Source organism: Octopus bimaculoides, chromosome 2, assembly GCF_046866305.1.
Source record: "Octopus bimaculoides isolate indiv1 chromosome 2, ASM4686630v1, whole genome shotgun sequence".
NCBI lineage: Eukaryota > Metazoa > Mollusca > Cephalopoda > Octopoda > Octopodidae > Octopus > Octopus bimaculoides.
Window position 1 is genome coordinate 92,799,648 of NC_142929.1, and position 14,084 is coordinate 92,813,731.

The window sequence follows — 14,084 nt, forward strand, 5'->3', positions numbered from 1 at the left end:
TTTCTTCAGTGCCTGCAGATCATGAGGTGTCTGCTACCCAGTCTATGGTCCTGTCCCAAAGCCTGCGCCGAGTTCGAGATACAGTTTCTAGACTCAGCACTGAACACAAGGACCTTCACAGTACAGTTTCCCGAGTGGGAAAAGCTATTGATAGAGTCAGTTGATTTTATTGGTTCTTTTTTTCCCATATTTTTTGTTTGTTTGTGTATTATTTGATTTTAAAGTCTTATCTCTTGTTAAAATTATTTTATTAATTTTGTACGATACAAAGATATAGGAGCTACTTTTGTATTTTTTTTACGGATCTACATATTAAAAATATTTTAAAAATATTCTTAATGATACTTATGATGGGTTGCAATATAAGTTATTACTTATTATCTTGTTGATTTGAACTTAAAAACTTTTTATGTTGTAAGTCAAAATCAGACACAAAATTGTGTATGATCAAAGTATTTAGTATCATAAAAAAGTAATTGAGTGTTTGTAGTATCACCTCTCTGTAATAATATAACATATCTATATAACTGTTTTGTAGTCCCACATAAACAAACAAAAAGCTAATGAGGCAAAATATGTATTTAGTAGCTGAACAAATACTCACCAAATCCCCCTGGGATCACATCTGTCTTAAAAAGAGGTAAAACACATTGATTAATGAAACTGGATATAGAAAAAGAAGGATGGTCAATGCTAAAACAAGTCTACTCAGTCAAGATTGACCTGGGGTTTAACAGCAATGTTAGAAAATTGTTGATCATATGTCTTTTCAGAATTGAATTAACTAAACAATAATGTACAGTGCTAATGAGGGAAATTCTTTGTGATTGTTTGACTTGATATAAATAGTAATTAAGTTTTCCTCAAATACCACACAAGCATCTTAAGAAAGGATACATTGAATAATGAAGTCCTAAAAGCACTATACATACATACATCATCATCATCTTTTAACGTCCGCCTTCCATGCTAGCATGGGTTGGACGATTTGACTGAGGACTGGCGAACCAGAAGGCTGCCCCAGGCTCCAATCTGATCTGGCAGAGTTTCTACAGCTGGATGCCATTCCTAACACCAACCACTCCGAGAGTGTAGTGGGTGCTTTTACGTGCCACTGGCACAAGGGCCAGTCAGGCGGTACTGGCAACGGCCAAGCTCAAAATGGTGTTTTTTACGTGCCACCTGCACAGGAGTCAGTCCAGCGGCACTGGCAACGACCTCGCTTGACTGTTTTTTCATGTGCCAGTAAGGCGACGCTGGTAACAATCATGCTCAAATGGTGAAATACATTTTGCTTTAGTAAGTCCAGCATTTACAATCTCTACTATTACATGTTCAGTCAGCCTCAAACACCCAGACAAAGATTCTAAAACACTATCTCTCCCATTCATGCATATCGCTACATATAATGCCAACTGCTACATTCTGATTGAATCTCAGTTTCACTGTGGCCACATTTAGATCCTTCTGGCTTCTACATGATCACTTAATATGTGAGAAATAGCAGTTAAACCTTCCTCAAATTACACCCTACCATCTCAAAAAGAGAAAAATATATTGGGTAATGTTATATTGGATACATGTACAAGAAATTGGCAGGTTTGCCATGGCTGGAGTAACTTTGATTATTGGTCTGATCACACAGGGCTGACCTGGGCTAAATAACAACTGACATACAGGAACAAATAAATCAATTGAGGAAATGTATTATGTCTAAATTAACACAGTGTACCTCTTATGGTAAACCAGTGCATGTTAGAGTACATTGTCTGTTCCTCAACCAGAGCTGTGGCATGGTATATCCGTAGTACTTGATCTGTGGATTTTACCCAGATTATTTGATTGATTAGCTGTATTGGATGTTTCTTGATCAGGAATGACACAGGGCTATACAACAACAACAACAAACTGCCTTCAGTAGAATATAAATTTTCGTCAGCTGGTGGTTGTGTTGGTTGGTTTCTTCGGTCATGCTTTACATTGTATAGTGAAAAAGGGAGTGAGAGTAAACAGAGGGGTAAGATGAGTGTACATACTATGTGTGGTGGCAGGGAATGGTTAAGAGAGAAAGAATTATAGAGACATTAGGAGAGGGAGTAAATGACAATAGTTATGTGCAAAGTTATAGAAATGGGAAATTAGCTTTATATAATTTTATTTTAAGATATTAGATATTTTTCTTTCAGAAATTAGTATTTATTTCATTATTTTGTATAAGCATCAAGAAACTCAATAGAAAATTAAATTATAAATATTCTATGTATGCCATATTTCTTGATATTACCCGTAGTGTTAAAAATGTACTTCCAAAGTTCTGTCGTATGTCAGATTATATTCTAGTTCAAGTTCTAATGGGCATTTCATAAAAAATTCTTCTACATCTGTTTTTTGTATAATAACTTTAATATTTATAATAATCAAAAATAATTTAGATATTTACAATATTCAACAATAATTTCCGTATCTTTGTGATACTTGTATGTGTAAAATTTAATTATTTTTTCTTTCTTTTCCCCAGAATTTTAAATCTGATTTTAGTTCAATAACCACAGCTGGTGCATTTGAAGGAGATGAAAAACAGAAAATTCTAAATAAAGTTGTGTGTGAACACTTTTTACGTCAAGGAATGTTAGATATAGCTGAGGCATTGAATGAGGTTAGTAAATGATGTATTTAACAATTTCATATACACTAAATAACCAAATACAATCTATTTCACATTCAAAACAAGGCCATTTGCCAGTTAAGCCTGTATACAAAAGCCCTGTAAACACCAACATTCTAGCAACCAGTTCGTTGTTCCTTTAACTGTCCTTTCCACTTACTACAAAATCACTTCATTCTGAATAGAGCATTAGGCCACTAACAACTTTTTTCCATTGTTTCAGAGGTGAGGCCTTCCTCTCCCAGGTTTTGTTGGTTTTAAATTGTCATTGATGCTTCAGTAACTTTGCTTCTTATCTAGGTAGGAGTATTGGCCCCTTTTACATAGGGCCAATACTCCTACCTTGATAATGGTCCTATGTAAACCTGTTTTTATAACTAGGAAGAGGTGATCCATATAAGTCTGCCTTTATCCATTGACCTGTCCAGCATGAGAGGCCCTACTTGGATTTTGTGCTTTGTGCATAGTTCTTAGGGTCATTGGAGGCACATAAGCCACTACACTAACAGACTGGACCTTGTGATAGTACTATTGCTACTATAATGGGCTGTACTCTGATGAACTTCCGATAAATTCTCTTCTTACCTGGTTTTTTTTTTCCTCAACTAACTAGAAATGTGTAAATGCAATTACATTAACCTCATTTAATTATTTGACAATTCTTGGAGGGTTCACTTAAAAAGCTATGAGAATGCTCCTCAAATTGATGATTGAAAAAAAAATGTTTTACTAACATATTTATCCAAGAATATTTTGTACATTAACTTATAGGAAGCAGATCTCAATTTAGAAGAAAGTAGAAAAGAACCATTTTTGGAATTACATCGCATTTTAGAAGCTCTTAAAGAAAAAAATTTAGAACCTGCATTAAAGTAAGTACACATGTTCCTCTTTTGTAAGTGTCAAAGTTAAAATATATTTTAAAAATCATTGTTATTGAGTTTAATTACAGATATTTGCAAATTCCTCATCGAATTATAGATGTTATATTAATTTTATTTAATCAGTTTAACTCCATATCTCATGTTAGATTTGGAATTGTCCTTGTGTTATCCTGAGGCTAAATGGATTCTTTCAACATATACTGATAGAGAGCTACTTGTCGGTTTGCTTGATGAATGCCTCCAAGTCAACCATCATCAAACAAATTTATGATCAAAGGTGTTTCAGCTGTGACGATTTTGTTTTTAGTTTAGACAGAGTATACCAGGACTATATTAAATGTATTTCATTTTTCCCTTTTTTAAAGCAATTGTTCTTACATTTGGATGATTTACTAAAAAAAAAAAAATAGTTTGTTTGCCTTTATATTGTTTCTTTGGTATTCTATATTTTCACATGACATCATAGGTGTGTTGCTTTTTCTTTATTTCTGTTGAATCATTATTTATTCATTATTTATTTTTCATTTGGATGATCTCATTATGATAACCACTTAGTAGAATGTAGGAGTGAAACTTCTTTTGTCAGTCAGGTAAATTCTGCATCTCTCTCTGCATTGTGACACTATATTATCTCATCTGTGATGTTTTAAAATCTTACACTTTCTGTGTACTTATCTCATAGTAGGTGGATGGCAGAGTCAGTTAAGTGTTGGCTCGAAATACCTTGTGGTAATTGACTGTGCACTTTTATGTTGTAAGTTTAAATCTCTCCCCAGTCAACTTTGCTAATTATTAGTTGTGTATGTGTTTTCCCTTGTTCTGACATTACGTGATACTTGTAAATGAGCTTAACTATCATATAAGTAATGCCATTCATTTCCAGTATTCTGAAAAACTTGTTTGGCCAAATATTTCCTTGCTTGGAAACAGGTAAGGGTTGGCGAAAGGAAGGGCATCCAACCATAGAAAACCTACCTCAGTGGATGTTAAAATGATGATGATGATGATAATTGATAGAAATACTGGGATCGGCTGTACCATAGAAGATGATGCTCTGACATGGTCAAAGTCTAATGACTGACAACTGGTAAAAAAATGAAAGATTTGAATAACTATATTTAATATCATATTCCCATCTAATTCAGGTTTTGACCCCTGATACTTATTGGCTATTAAAGGTGATGAATTGACAGAACCTTTAGAGCATAGGATAAAATGTCTTGTATTTGGTCTAGCCTTCTGTCTTCTGAGTTCAAATCCTGCTGAGATCAACTTTGCCTTTCATCCTTTTGTAGTTAATAAATATTAAGCACGAGCATAGCTGTGTGGTTAAGAAGCTCACTTTTCAACCATGTTGTTTTAGCTTTAGTCTCGCTGCATGGCACCTTGGGCAAGTGTCTTCTACTATAGTTCTGTGCCAGCCAATGCGTCATGAGAGATTTTAATAAATGACAGTTGTGTGGAAACCCTTCAGATTTATATACCACTATTGACCAGATCATCGGATGTTGTTACACCCTGCTGGCTACTTGCTAGGCAGGCAGGCTAACATTCCACCTGAATGGACTGGAGCAACATGAAATGAAATGTTTTGTTCCTGAGCGCAACACTGTTGGTCTGGGAATTGAAACATTGATCTTGCACCTGTGAGTGTGCAACACTCTAACCACTAGGCCATGCTCCTTCACACACACAACACACGTGTGTCTGTGTTTGTCCCCTCTGCTTGACAACCAATGCTGCTTTGTTTACCTCCCATAACTTACCAGTTTGGCAAATGGGACTGATAGAATAAATATTAGATTGAAAAATAAGTACTGGGGTGGATTCTTCTCTACCTGGATTGTACTTTTGATTCTGTTTCTGAAGTCCAGCCATGCTACATTGTGTCCTGCCTGAGTATTACATTAAAGGTACACATGTCTGTGGAATACTCAACCACTTACGTGTTAACTTCATGAGTAGGAATTCAATTGGTTGAACTACTGAATGTTCATTGTTGAAAATGATAGAGAGCATTAAAGGCTTCTAGCCTTAAGAAATTTATTTTCAGTTCTTGTTTGTATCTTCTCTTCTGTGGTTATAAATTCCTTAGATTATGTATTTCCGTTGAATGCTTACTTAGTTTTTTTTTTTAATGGAGGCAAAGATAAAAAAAAATTACAGAGAAGAGTGTAGACGCTTTGTTTAACGTCTGCACAAATTTGAATGGTTTCATTATTTCGAGGTGACTTCAGATTTAACTCCCTTGACTTAACCATGTATTCCTGCCACTCTCCACACTTCAGAACATAGGATTGTAGGATATTGACCCAACAGTAAAGGGGCCTCTATGTAATCATTCAGTCTGGTAGAAAGAGCAGCCAAATCTTTCTCAAAGCCACTTTAGTATAGAGAAACAACCCATTGATTAACCCTTTTGATATTAATCTGCTTGAGACTGTCCTTGGTTCTATAACAAACTTGTTTTTGTAAAGTGATTTAAATTAAATCTCTCAAAATTTCATGTTAATTTATGTTCCAAATACCATATTAAAAATGACAGTTATTTTTGTAAATTCTTCATTATTTTAAAAATTATATGAAACGGAGATAATATATTTCAATAGAAATGTGAGGATAGCTTTTGGTGGAACACCTTTGATCATAAGTCTGTTGGATGAGAATTGATTTAAGGTTTCAATCAATAACAACATGGGATACTGTCAAAAGCCTTCAGAATATTAAAACTAGCAACATTATTGTCTCTCCTTTTTTTTTTAAAGACTACAAGGTTATTTCAAGGAGATTTGATTGTTATTTCTATCAAGTTGTGCAGCAATTTATCAGCTCCATTGTAAATAAAGTTTATTTAGAATTGGTGGGTTAGTTGAATCAAGCCAATATATATTACTGGTACATATTTTCACAATTCTATTGGAATAGAAGTAAGGATGTTCTCTACTAGGATTTACTTTCTGACCCCTGAATTATAGAACTAGATGCTGTTATAAAGCATCAGTTTTGCTCACAATGATGTGTGCCAGTTTTGTCATCATCATTGATTCTCTTTTAAAGCAAAATGTTAACATTCAAATTTATTAATTTTGGTAAAAATTAGAAATATTTTTGTATGCATCTATTTACAAACCTGACATCGAAATTGAATTAATTACTCTTTGATATAGAACTGGTATTGTCTTGGTACATACAGTGCCATTGAATGCAACAACAATAAAATAGATACTCTAGAAAGAAGCAAAGGTATTTAGTTGCAACCTTTTACATCCTAAGTTCAAATTCTTCTGAAGTTTAGTTTGCTTTTCTTCTTTCCAGGATCAATGAAATAAGTACCTGAGTTTTAATATAATGTATATTCACCACAATATATTCTCTTTCTCTCTCTCTCTCTCTCTCTCTCTCTCTCTCTCTAATCATATATATTCTCTGCCAAAATGTATGACCTTATGCTTATGTAAGAAGTTACTTTATTATACTGAGAAGGAATGACTCTCATAGTCTTTGCAAATCTTCCCAAATTTAGGAACTTGATTTAAGACTGTTATGGCTGCATAAAAAGTAATTTTATTTGTTGTATAGATATTTTTAATCTGTACTATCAATGTTATTGGATGAAGCTGCATCATTTTCTCAAAACATCTGGATTTTTTTTAAAACCCATTTTAGGGATTCAGATTATTTTCACAAATTTGGATATAAATTGTTAGAAGAAACATTTTTCTTTTTACAGATTCATGCAGTCACTAAATCTTCTAGTGCGAATAGTGTTTATTTTCAGATACAAGTGAAATCTCTCTTGTAAAAATATATAACGTAGCAGTTTTGAACTATGTTGTCTGTAGTACAACAGAAATTATAAAACTTTTTCAGTTGTGTATGTATTTGAAAAATGTATTGATTAAAACGAAAATAAAAAAGCAAATTATTTTCTGCTATATATATAATATTGTTCAAAAGAGTTAAAATAATATTTTGTATATTTGTTTGTCAACAGATGGGCTGAGTCTAACAGATCAAAACTGATGGCTCAAAATAGTTCTTTAGAATTCAAATTGCATCGGTTACAGTTTATAAGTTTGATTCGCCAAGGTCAGAGCAAACAAATGGTAGCATTAATGTATTCCAAAAATTTTGCACCTTTTGCTAGCCAACATGCCAAAGGTGAGTATCTTTGTTTCACATTAAAATCTGAATGATAACATAATAGCTACATAGTTATTGATTTCCTAAAGTAAGAAATTCATAAAGAATTAATCTGAAATTAATTAGCGATTTAATGTATACACAGTTCACTAAAATCTTTGCTTTGTGCCTGAGATAATTTGACTATAGATGCTGGTGCCATGTAAATGCACCCGTGCTGGTGCAGTGTAAAAGCACCCAGTATACTCTGTAAAGTGGTTGGCATTAGGTATCCAATTGTAGAAACTATGCCTAAACAGACATGGAGCCAGAGTAGCTCTTCAGCTGCAGCTCTGTCAAACTGGCCAACCCATGCTAGCATAGAAAACGAACATTAAATAATGATGATGATAATGACTATGATGAATTTGAAGTAGATAAACTAAGGAATCTGTTATAACTATAGTATAAAAATAGCACCATATAGATTTTTGTTTAGACACAAAACTGTTTTTTTTTTCTTTTAATAAGAGGAAATAATTTACTATACTCCAAAATATTAGTCAAATTAACAGGATTTGAAAGGCAATGTTGACAATGATGGGATATAACTTGAGAATCAGCTGCTAAGACTTTTATAATGTAAATATTAGACATAATAAGCACCACTTTGAAATGATGAGATCAACAGGCTCACTCACACTGTTCAAACTATAAATACATGTACATTTGTTTGTGTGAAACCTTAACATTATTGGTAACAGACAATCCAGTAGAGTTTGTTACATGTGCAGGTTGTTGGTGACTAAACTAGCCTACCCACCAGACTAGTCTGGCGAGGAGGGTTGCTAGAAACTCAGCAAGAAAAAAGTAAGCCCTGTCAAAGGAACAGATGAGTTATTGACCAGCAATAATTAGGGTAGGTGAGTAGGCTGCAAGCTGGCAGAATCATTAACACTCTGGGTAAAATGCTTAGTGGCATTTTGTCTGTCTTTATGTTCTGAGTTCAAATTCCACTGAGGTTGACTTTGCCTGTCATCCTTTCGGGGTTGATAAAATAAGTAAAGGTTGGAACACTGGGGTTGATGTAATCAACTTACCCACTTCCCCAAAATTGCTGGCCGTATGCCAAAATTTGAAGTCAGTAATTAGGGTTGGTGAGTATTATGGAAAATTTCCAGAAGAGTACTTGATAGGAAGTTGCATCCTATGCTCTATGCTAACAAATCACTGCACTGTGCCTTGGACAAGTTTCTTCCATTATACCCATGGATTGACCAATGCTTTATGAGTGAATTTGGTGGATGGGCATTTGTGAAGCAGCTCATCATGTATGTGTCTGCATGTTTGTTCATTTTGCACATCTTTACAACTGGTGTAGGTTTGTTTATAAACCCATGACTTAGCAGTCTTCATAAAAGAGACTAATACAATAAATAACCAGGCTTAAAATAGGTACTGGGAACCATCTGATTACTATTTTAATTTACTATTTTACTTGTTTCAGTCATTTGACTGCGGCCATGCTGGAGCGCCACCTGTAGTCGAGCAAATCGATTCCAGGACTTATTCTTTGTAAGCCTAGTACTTATTCTATCGGTCTCTTTTGCCAAACCGCTAAGTTACGGGGACATAAATACACCAGCATCGGTTGTTAAGCGATGTTGCGGGGACAAACACAGACACACAAACGCATATATATGTACACACACACACACACACGCACACACACACACACACATATATATATATATATATATATATATATATATATATATATATACATATATACATATATACGATGGGCTTCTTTCATTTTCTGTCTACCAAATCCACTCACAAGGCTTTGGTCGGCCCGAAGCTATAGTAGAAGACACGATTTAAGGCAGTGCTTCAGCAAGGCCACAGTCCATTGACTGAAACAAGTAAAAGAAGAATCAAATACAAAATAATATAGTTATAACAGTAAAAAAAATTATGTCTATTTTGAGAAGAGGGAGAATGGCAAGTGCTCTGGATTTTAATTAGTAATGCAGTTAATCTCAACACTGAAATAACTGTTTATAATGCCTAATAGCAGGAGACAGCCAAAGTTTAATATATTTAGTGTCAACATTCCTTGAATTTTGATTTATATTTATTTGTTTTAGTTTTAAATATCTAACTGATAGAAGCAAAATGTTTTTAAAAATTAAAATGGGAAGATGGAGAAAAATAGTTGAACGAAAAATAAATTGTTACAGCAATTGAAATACAAACCAGTTTAAACTAAATTTCAGTATTTTAAAAAAATAATGTAATTATTTATGTATTCATTTACTTGTATTGAACTTGGATTTTGTTGTGAATTATAAATTTTTTTTTCTTCTTGATGTAAATTTATCAAAACAAAACGTTAAGTTTTCACAATCTGAAATTTTAAAGAGTAAAAAACAATATTTAAGCAATTTTTTTTTAAAGAATGGAAATTGAAATTTTTAAATTTGCAATTGTTTTTCACTCCTTAATCAGTATTGATTATAGTAAAGCTGTTAAGGAAGGGTTGGTTAAATTAAAATCAATTTTTCTTAGAGTTTTTATCCTCAGATTATTTTATAGCAGTTCTTGAGTTCTTATACAAAATTAGTTTCCCCGAGACAATAACACTTACCTCCCTTCGTTATTTAAAGTGACTTTTTTTATTCTCTCTTTCTCTCCTCATCTCTCTTTTTCTCTTCAACCCTCTCTCTTTTTCTTGATCTAATGTTTTTTTCATTAGATTTTTTTTTTCCTATTTCATATATACATTGGAATCTTTTGTATCTAAGGATAGTTTGGGCTGAAAGCATAAGATGCCTTTAATTTTTTTGTCATGTTTTATATACTCCATACTAGAAATCCATTTAATATTATAGGACCCATAAAGGTTGTTAATTATAATAAATGGACCCAGGTGAAGCCTTGAAATAATGTTTATATATATATATATATATATATATATAATAAATTATAGGGTAGCAAAGAAAATTTTAGAAATTTTATTTACCCCCAGTGGTCTAGCGAGAGTAAAAAAACAGTCAATAGACTATGTATTATTCATTTGAAATGCAGAGACACCTATAATAGGACATCTACTCGCTAGAAATAGCAGCAAAAATACTACATACCACAAAAGTTAGGGATAATTTCGAAAGGAAATGAAAAATAAAAACTTTTACCAATCTATATTCTGTACCATGGTTTCAAGTCAATTTTAGTAAGATAAAGATTATATCTTACAAGGTCGGACTATCGTCAGCAGAAATGACCAGACAACATATGAAGCACGAATCAGTACGCAGCATGGTTCGTGTTCTTATGTCTAATTTTTCAAAATATACCGCGTATTTACGGTTTACCTAATCGGCAGCAAATACAAAAATGCAAAATGCCGAAATTCCTTCAGAAAATCATCCAAAAAGAATTTTATCATTATTAATAAATTATAGGGTAGCAAAGAAAATTTTAGAAATTTTATTTACCACCAGTGGTCTAGCGAGAGTAAAAAAACAGTCAATAGACTATGTATTATTCATTTGAAATGCAGAGACGCCTATAATAGGACATCTACTCGCTAGAAATAGCAGCAAAAATACTACATACCACAAAAGTTAGGGATAATTTCGAAAGGAAATGAAAAATAAAAACTTTTACCAATCTATATTCTGTACCATGGTTTCAAGTCAATTTTAGTAAGATAAAGATTATATCTTTATTACTAAAATTGACTTGAAACCATGGTACAGAATATAGATTGGTAAAAGTTTTTATTTTTCATTTCCTTTCGAAATTATCCCTAACTTTTGTGGTATGTAGTATTTTTGCTGCTATTTCTAGCGAGTAGATGTCCTATTATAGGCGTCTCTGCATTTCAAAGTATATATGTATGTGTGTGTGTGTGTGTGTATGTATATTTAATTTCTAAAGTCACAAGGCTTCATATTTTAGGGTGGAATAAATCAAGTATATTGACCAGCACTTATTTATTAACCTCAGAAGAATGAAACCAAAATTGAACTTAGTGCTACTAAACTTTGCAAGGCATTTTTTCTGTACATCTATTGTCAATTGTTTCATCAGAAACCTTTTCATATGTAGATATATCTCTTCTTCTTACTCTTGTGGACATTGACTCTTAACTTGAGAGCACAAAGTCTTTCATTGGAGTTTTCATGGTTATGGTCTTAGACCAACTGCATGGTCTGCCAGCTCATATGTAGGATGTTTTTATGAGACACCACTTTTGTGGATGGCCATTGGCTCTCAACAAGCTCATCCATCCTTTGACAAGTGTTGCTCATAGTCCTGTAGAGTGTCCGCAAACCCTCCTCGTTTGGCAAGCCAGGTGAGGGAGGTCGGGGTTGTCATCGATCACCTGTCCATGAAGCAGGTCGTACTAGATTACATGGTAGCAGGATTTTTCTGATCTGACCTGGGATATTGAGTGGAGCAATTTACATTTAGGAATATTTTGTGTACCAGTATTTCTTGAATCTAAGAAAAATCTTTACTGCTATCTGAGAAAAAGATTTATTACTAGAAAAAAAAAAACAGAATGTATATGAATGTTAAACAGAAGTTAATATTCCATATTGTGCATCATCATCATCAAAATCATTTAACATCCATTGTCCATGCTGGCATGGGTTGGATGGTTTGACCAGCACTGGTAAGCTGGAGAGCTGCACCAGGCTCCAGTCTGATTTGTCATGGTTTCTATGGCTAACCACTTTACAAAGTGTGCTGGGTGCTTTTCTGTGGCACCAGAGGAGTGCATCTACATTGCACTGGCATGAGTGCTGTTTTACAAGGCACCAGCACAGCAAAATCATTTTATTAGCGTCTTCTTGAAAATTTGTTAGTTTCAGTTGTTGATATGGTCTGCCAGCTCATATCCCAGGTTAGTTCAGGAAAATCCTGCTACCATGTAATCCAGTATTACCTGCTTCATGGACAGGTGGTCGATGACCAACCCCAACCTCCCTCACCTGGCTTGCCAAGAAAAGTTTTACTATTTGAACTACTTGTATCGGCTACAACTAGGAAGCTTATCAAGTATTTCATATTTATTTTAATATTGACAGATATCAATATTATTTTTAACATTAAGGTAGCGAGCTGACAGAATCGTTAGCAGGCTGGGCAAAATGCTTAGTGGCATTTTGTCTATCTTTACATTCTGAGTTCAAATTCTACTGAGGTTAACTTTGCCTTTTATCCTTTTGGAGGTCAATAAAATAAGTACCAGCACTGGTATTGATGTAATCAACTTATCCCCTCCTCTGAAATTGGTAGCCTTGTGCCAGAATTTGAGACCAGTATTAATACTAGCACTAACTGTATTATATTTATCCTAACATCATAAATTGAAATGTTAAACAACCCATTATGTTGTGCTCATAGCAAGATTTGCTCAGATTGCTGACTCACAAAAGATAGTTAGTGGTACATATAAAATAGTATTAGAAAGTAGTTTTAAAGAAAAGAAAAGTTTTACTACTTGAACTGCTTGTATCAAATTCTGAGTTCTGTAGTAATCTACTCACTCAGTAAGGAAGGCTACAACTAGGAAGCTTACCAAATAAGTTTTGACCAGCTCTGGTAAATTCAATTGTGTTAGTTACCAAAGAATCTGGTTACATTTTACTTTAAGCAGGTTTTGTAAAGGAAAGTAATTTGGTAAATTTTGTTGTATTTGGTTAGCAAAATTCTTGATGCAAACTCGTGTGTTGAAACCTATTTTGTTGTATTTTGGGAGAGTTCAAAAGATTTGAGCAGATTATCCAGCCACAAAATGGAACAAAAATAAAATTATTCTAAAAAAAATACTTAACTTTAAAAATTAAATTTTCTGTGTGATAAAATATGATTGAAAATGAAAATGTTTCTGTTTACATTTTTTACTTCTTTTCTTTTTAGATCTACAGGTTTTAATGGGAAGTCTGTTGTATCTACACCAAGATATTGAAAAGTCACCTTATGCATATTTATTTGAACCTATTTATTGGGCAGAAATTTGTGATGTTTTCACGCGTGATGCCTGTTCATTAATGGGATTGTCAGTTGAAAGTCCCCTTACAGTCAGGTAAAAAAAAATCTTTGAAAGCAAATTTTATTTTTGTTATCATTTACCATAATAAACATAATTGTGATCATTTGTAACATAGTAAGAGTTGTCTAATTAGCAGAGGAAGGGGTGAAAGGCTGAATTACATACATAAAAAAATCAATTAAAAAAAAATATAATTAATTAGATAGATGGTCATGCCTGTGGCCTTCAGGCTATTCTGGGATTGATGAAACTGATGCAGTTGATGTCCTATCTTTAACATTTCTAAGTCGACAGTTACAGGAAAAAACAGATTGGAGCTAAAATGTTGAAACTGAACAGGAAG

General features: G+C 33.4%; 1 protein-coding gene across 8 annotated transcripts in view; it reads left to right on the plus strand.

Moving 5' to 3' along the window:
- Positions 1 to 14,084, plus strand: part of LOC106870629 (E3 ubiquitin-protein ligase RMND5A) — a 29,002-nt gene that overhangs the window by 7,536 nt on the left and 7,382 nt on the right. For all 8 annotated transcript variants that reach the window (XM_089347159.1, XM_052978432.2, XM_089347158.1 and 5 more), the window contains 5 exons: positions 10 to 155; positions 2,519 to 2,656; positions 3,437 to 3,537; positions 7,544 to 7,710; positions 13,609 to 13,774. In XM_089347159.1, the coding sequence (XP_089203285.1) occupies positions 45 to 155; positions 2,519 to 2,656; positions 3,437 to 3,537; positions 7,544 to 7,710; positions 13,609 to 13,774 (683 nt within the window). In that variant the 5' untranslated portion in view covers positions 10 to 44. The remainder of the gene's footprint in view (positions 1 to 9; positions 156 to 2,518; positions 2,657 to 3,436; positions 3,538 to 7,543; positions 7,711 to 13,608; positions 13,775 to 14,084) is intronic.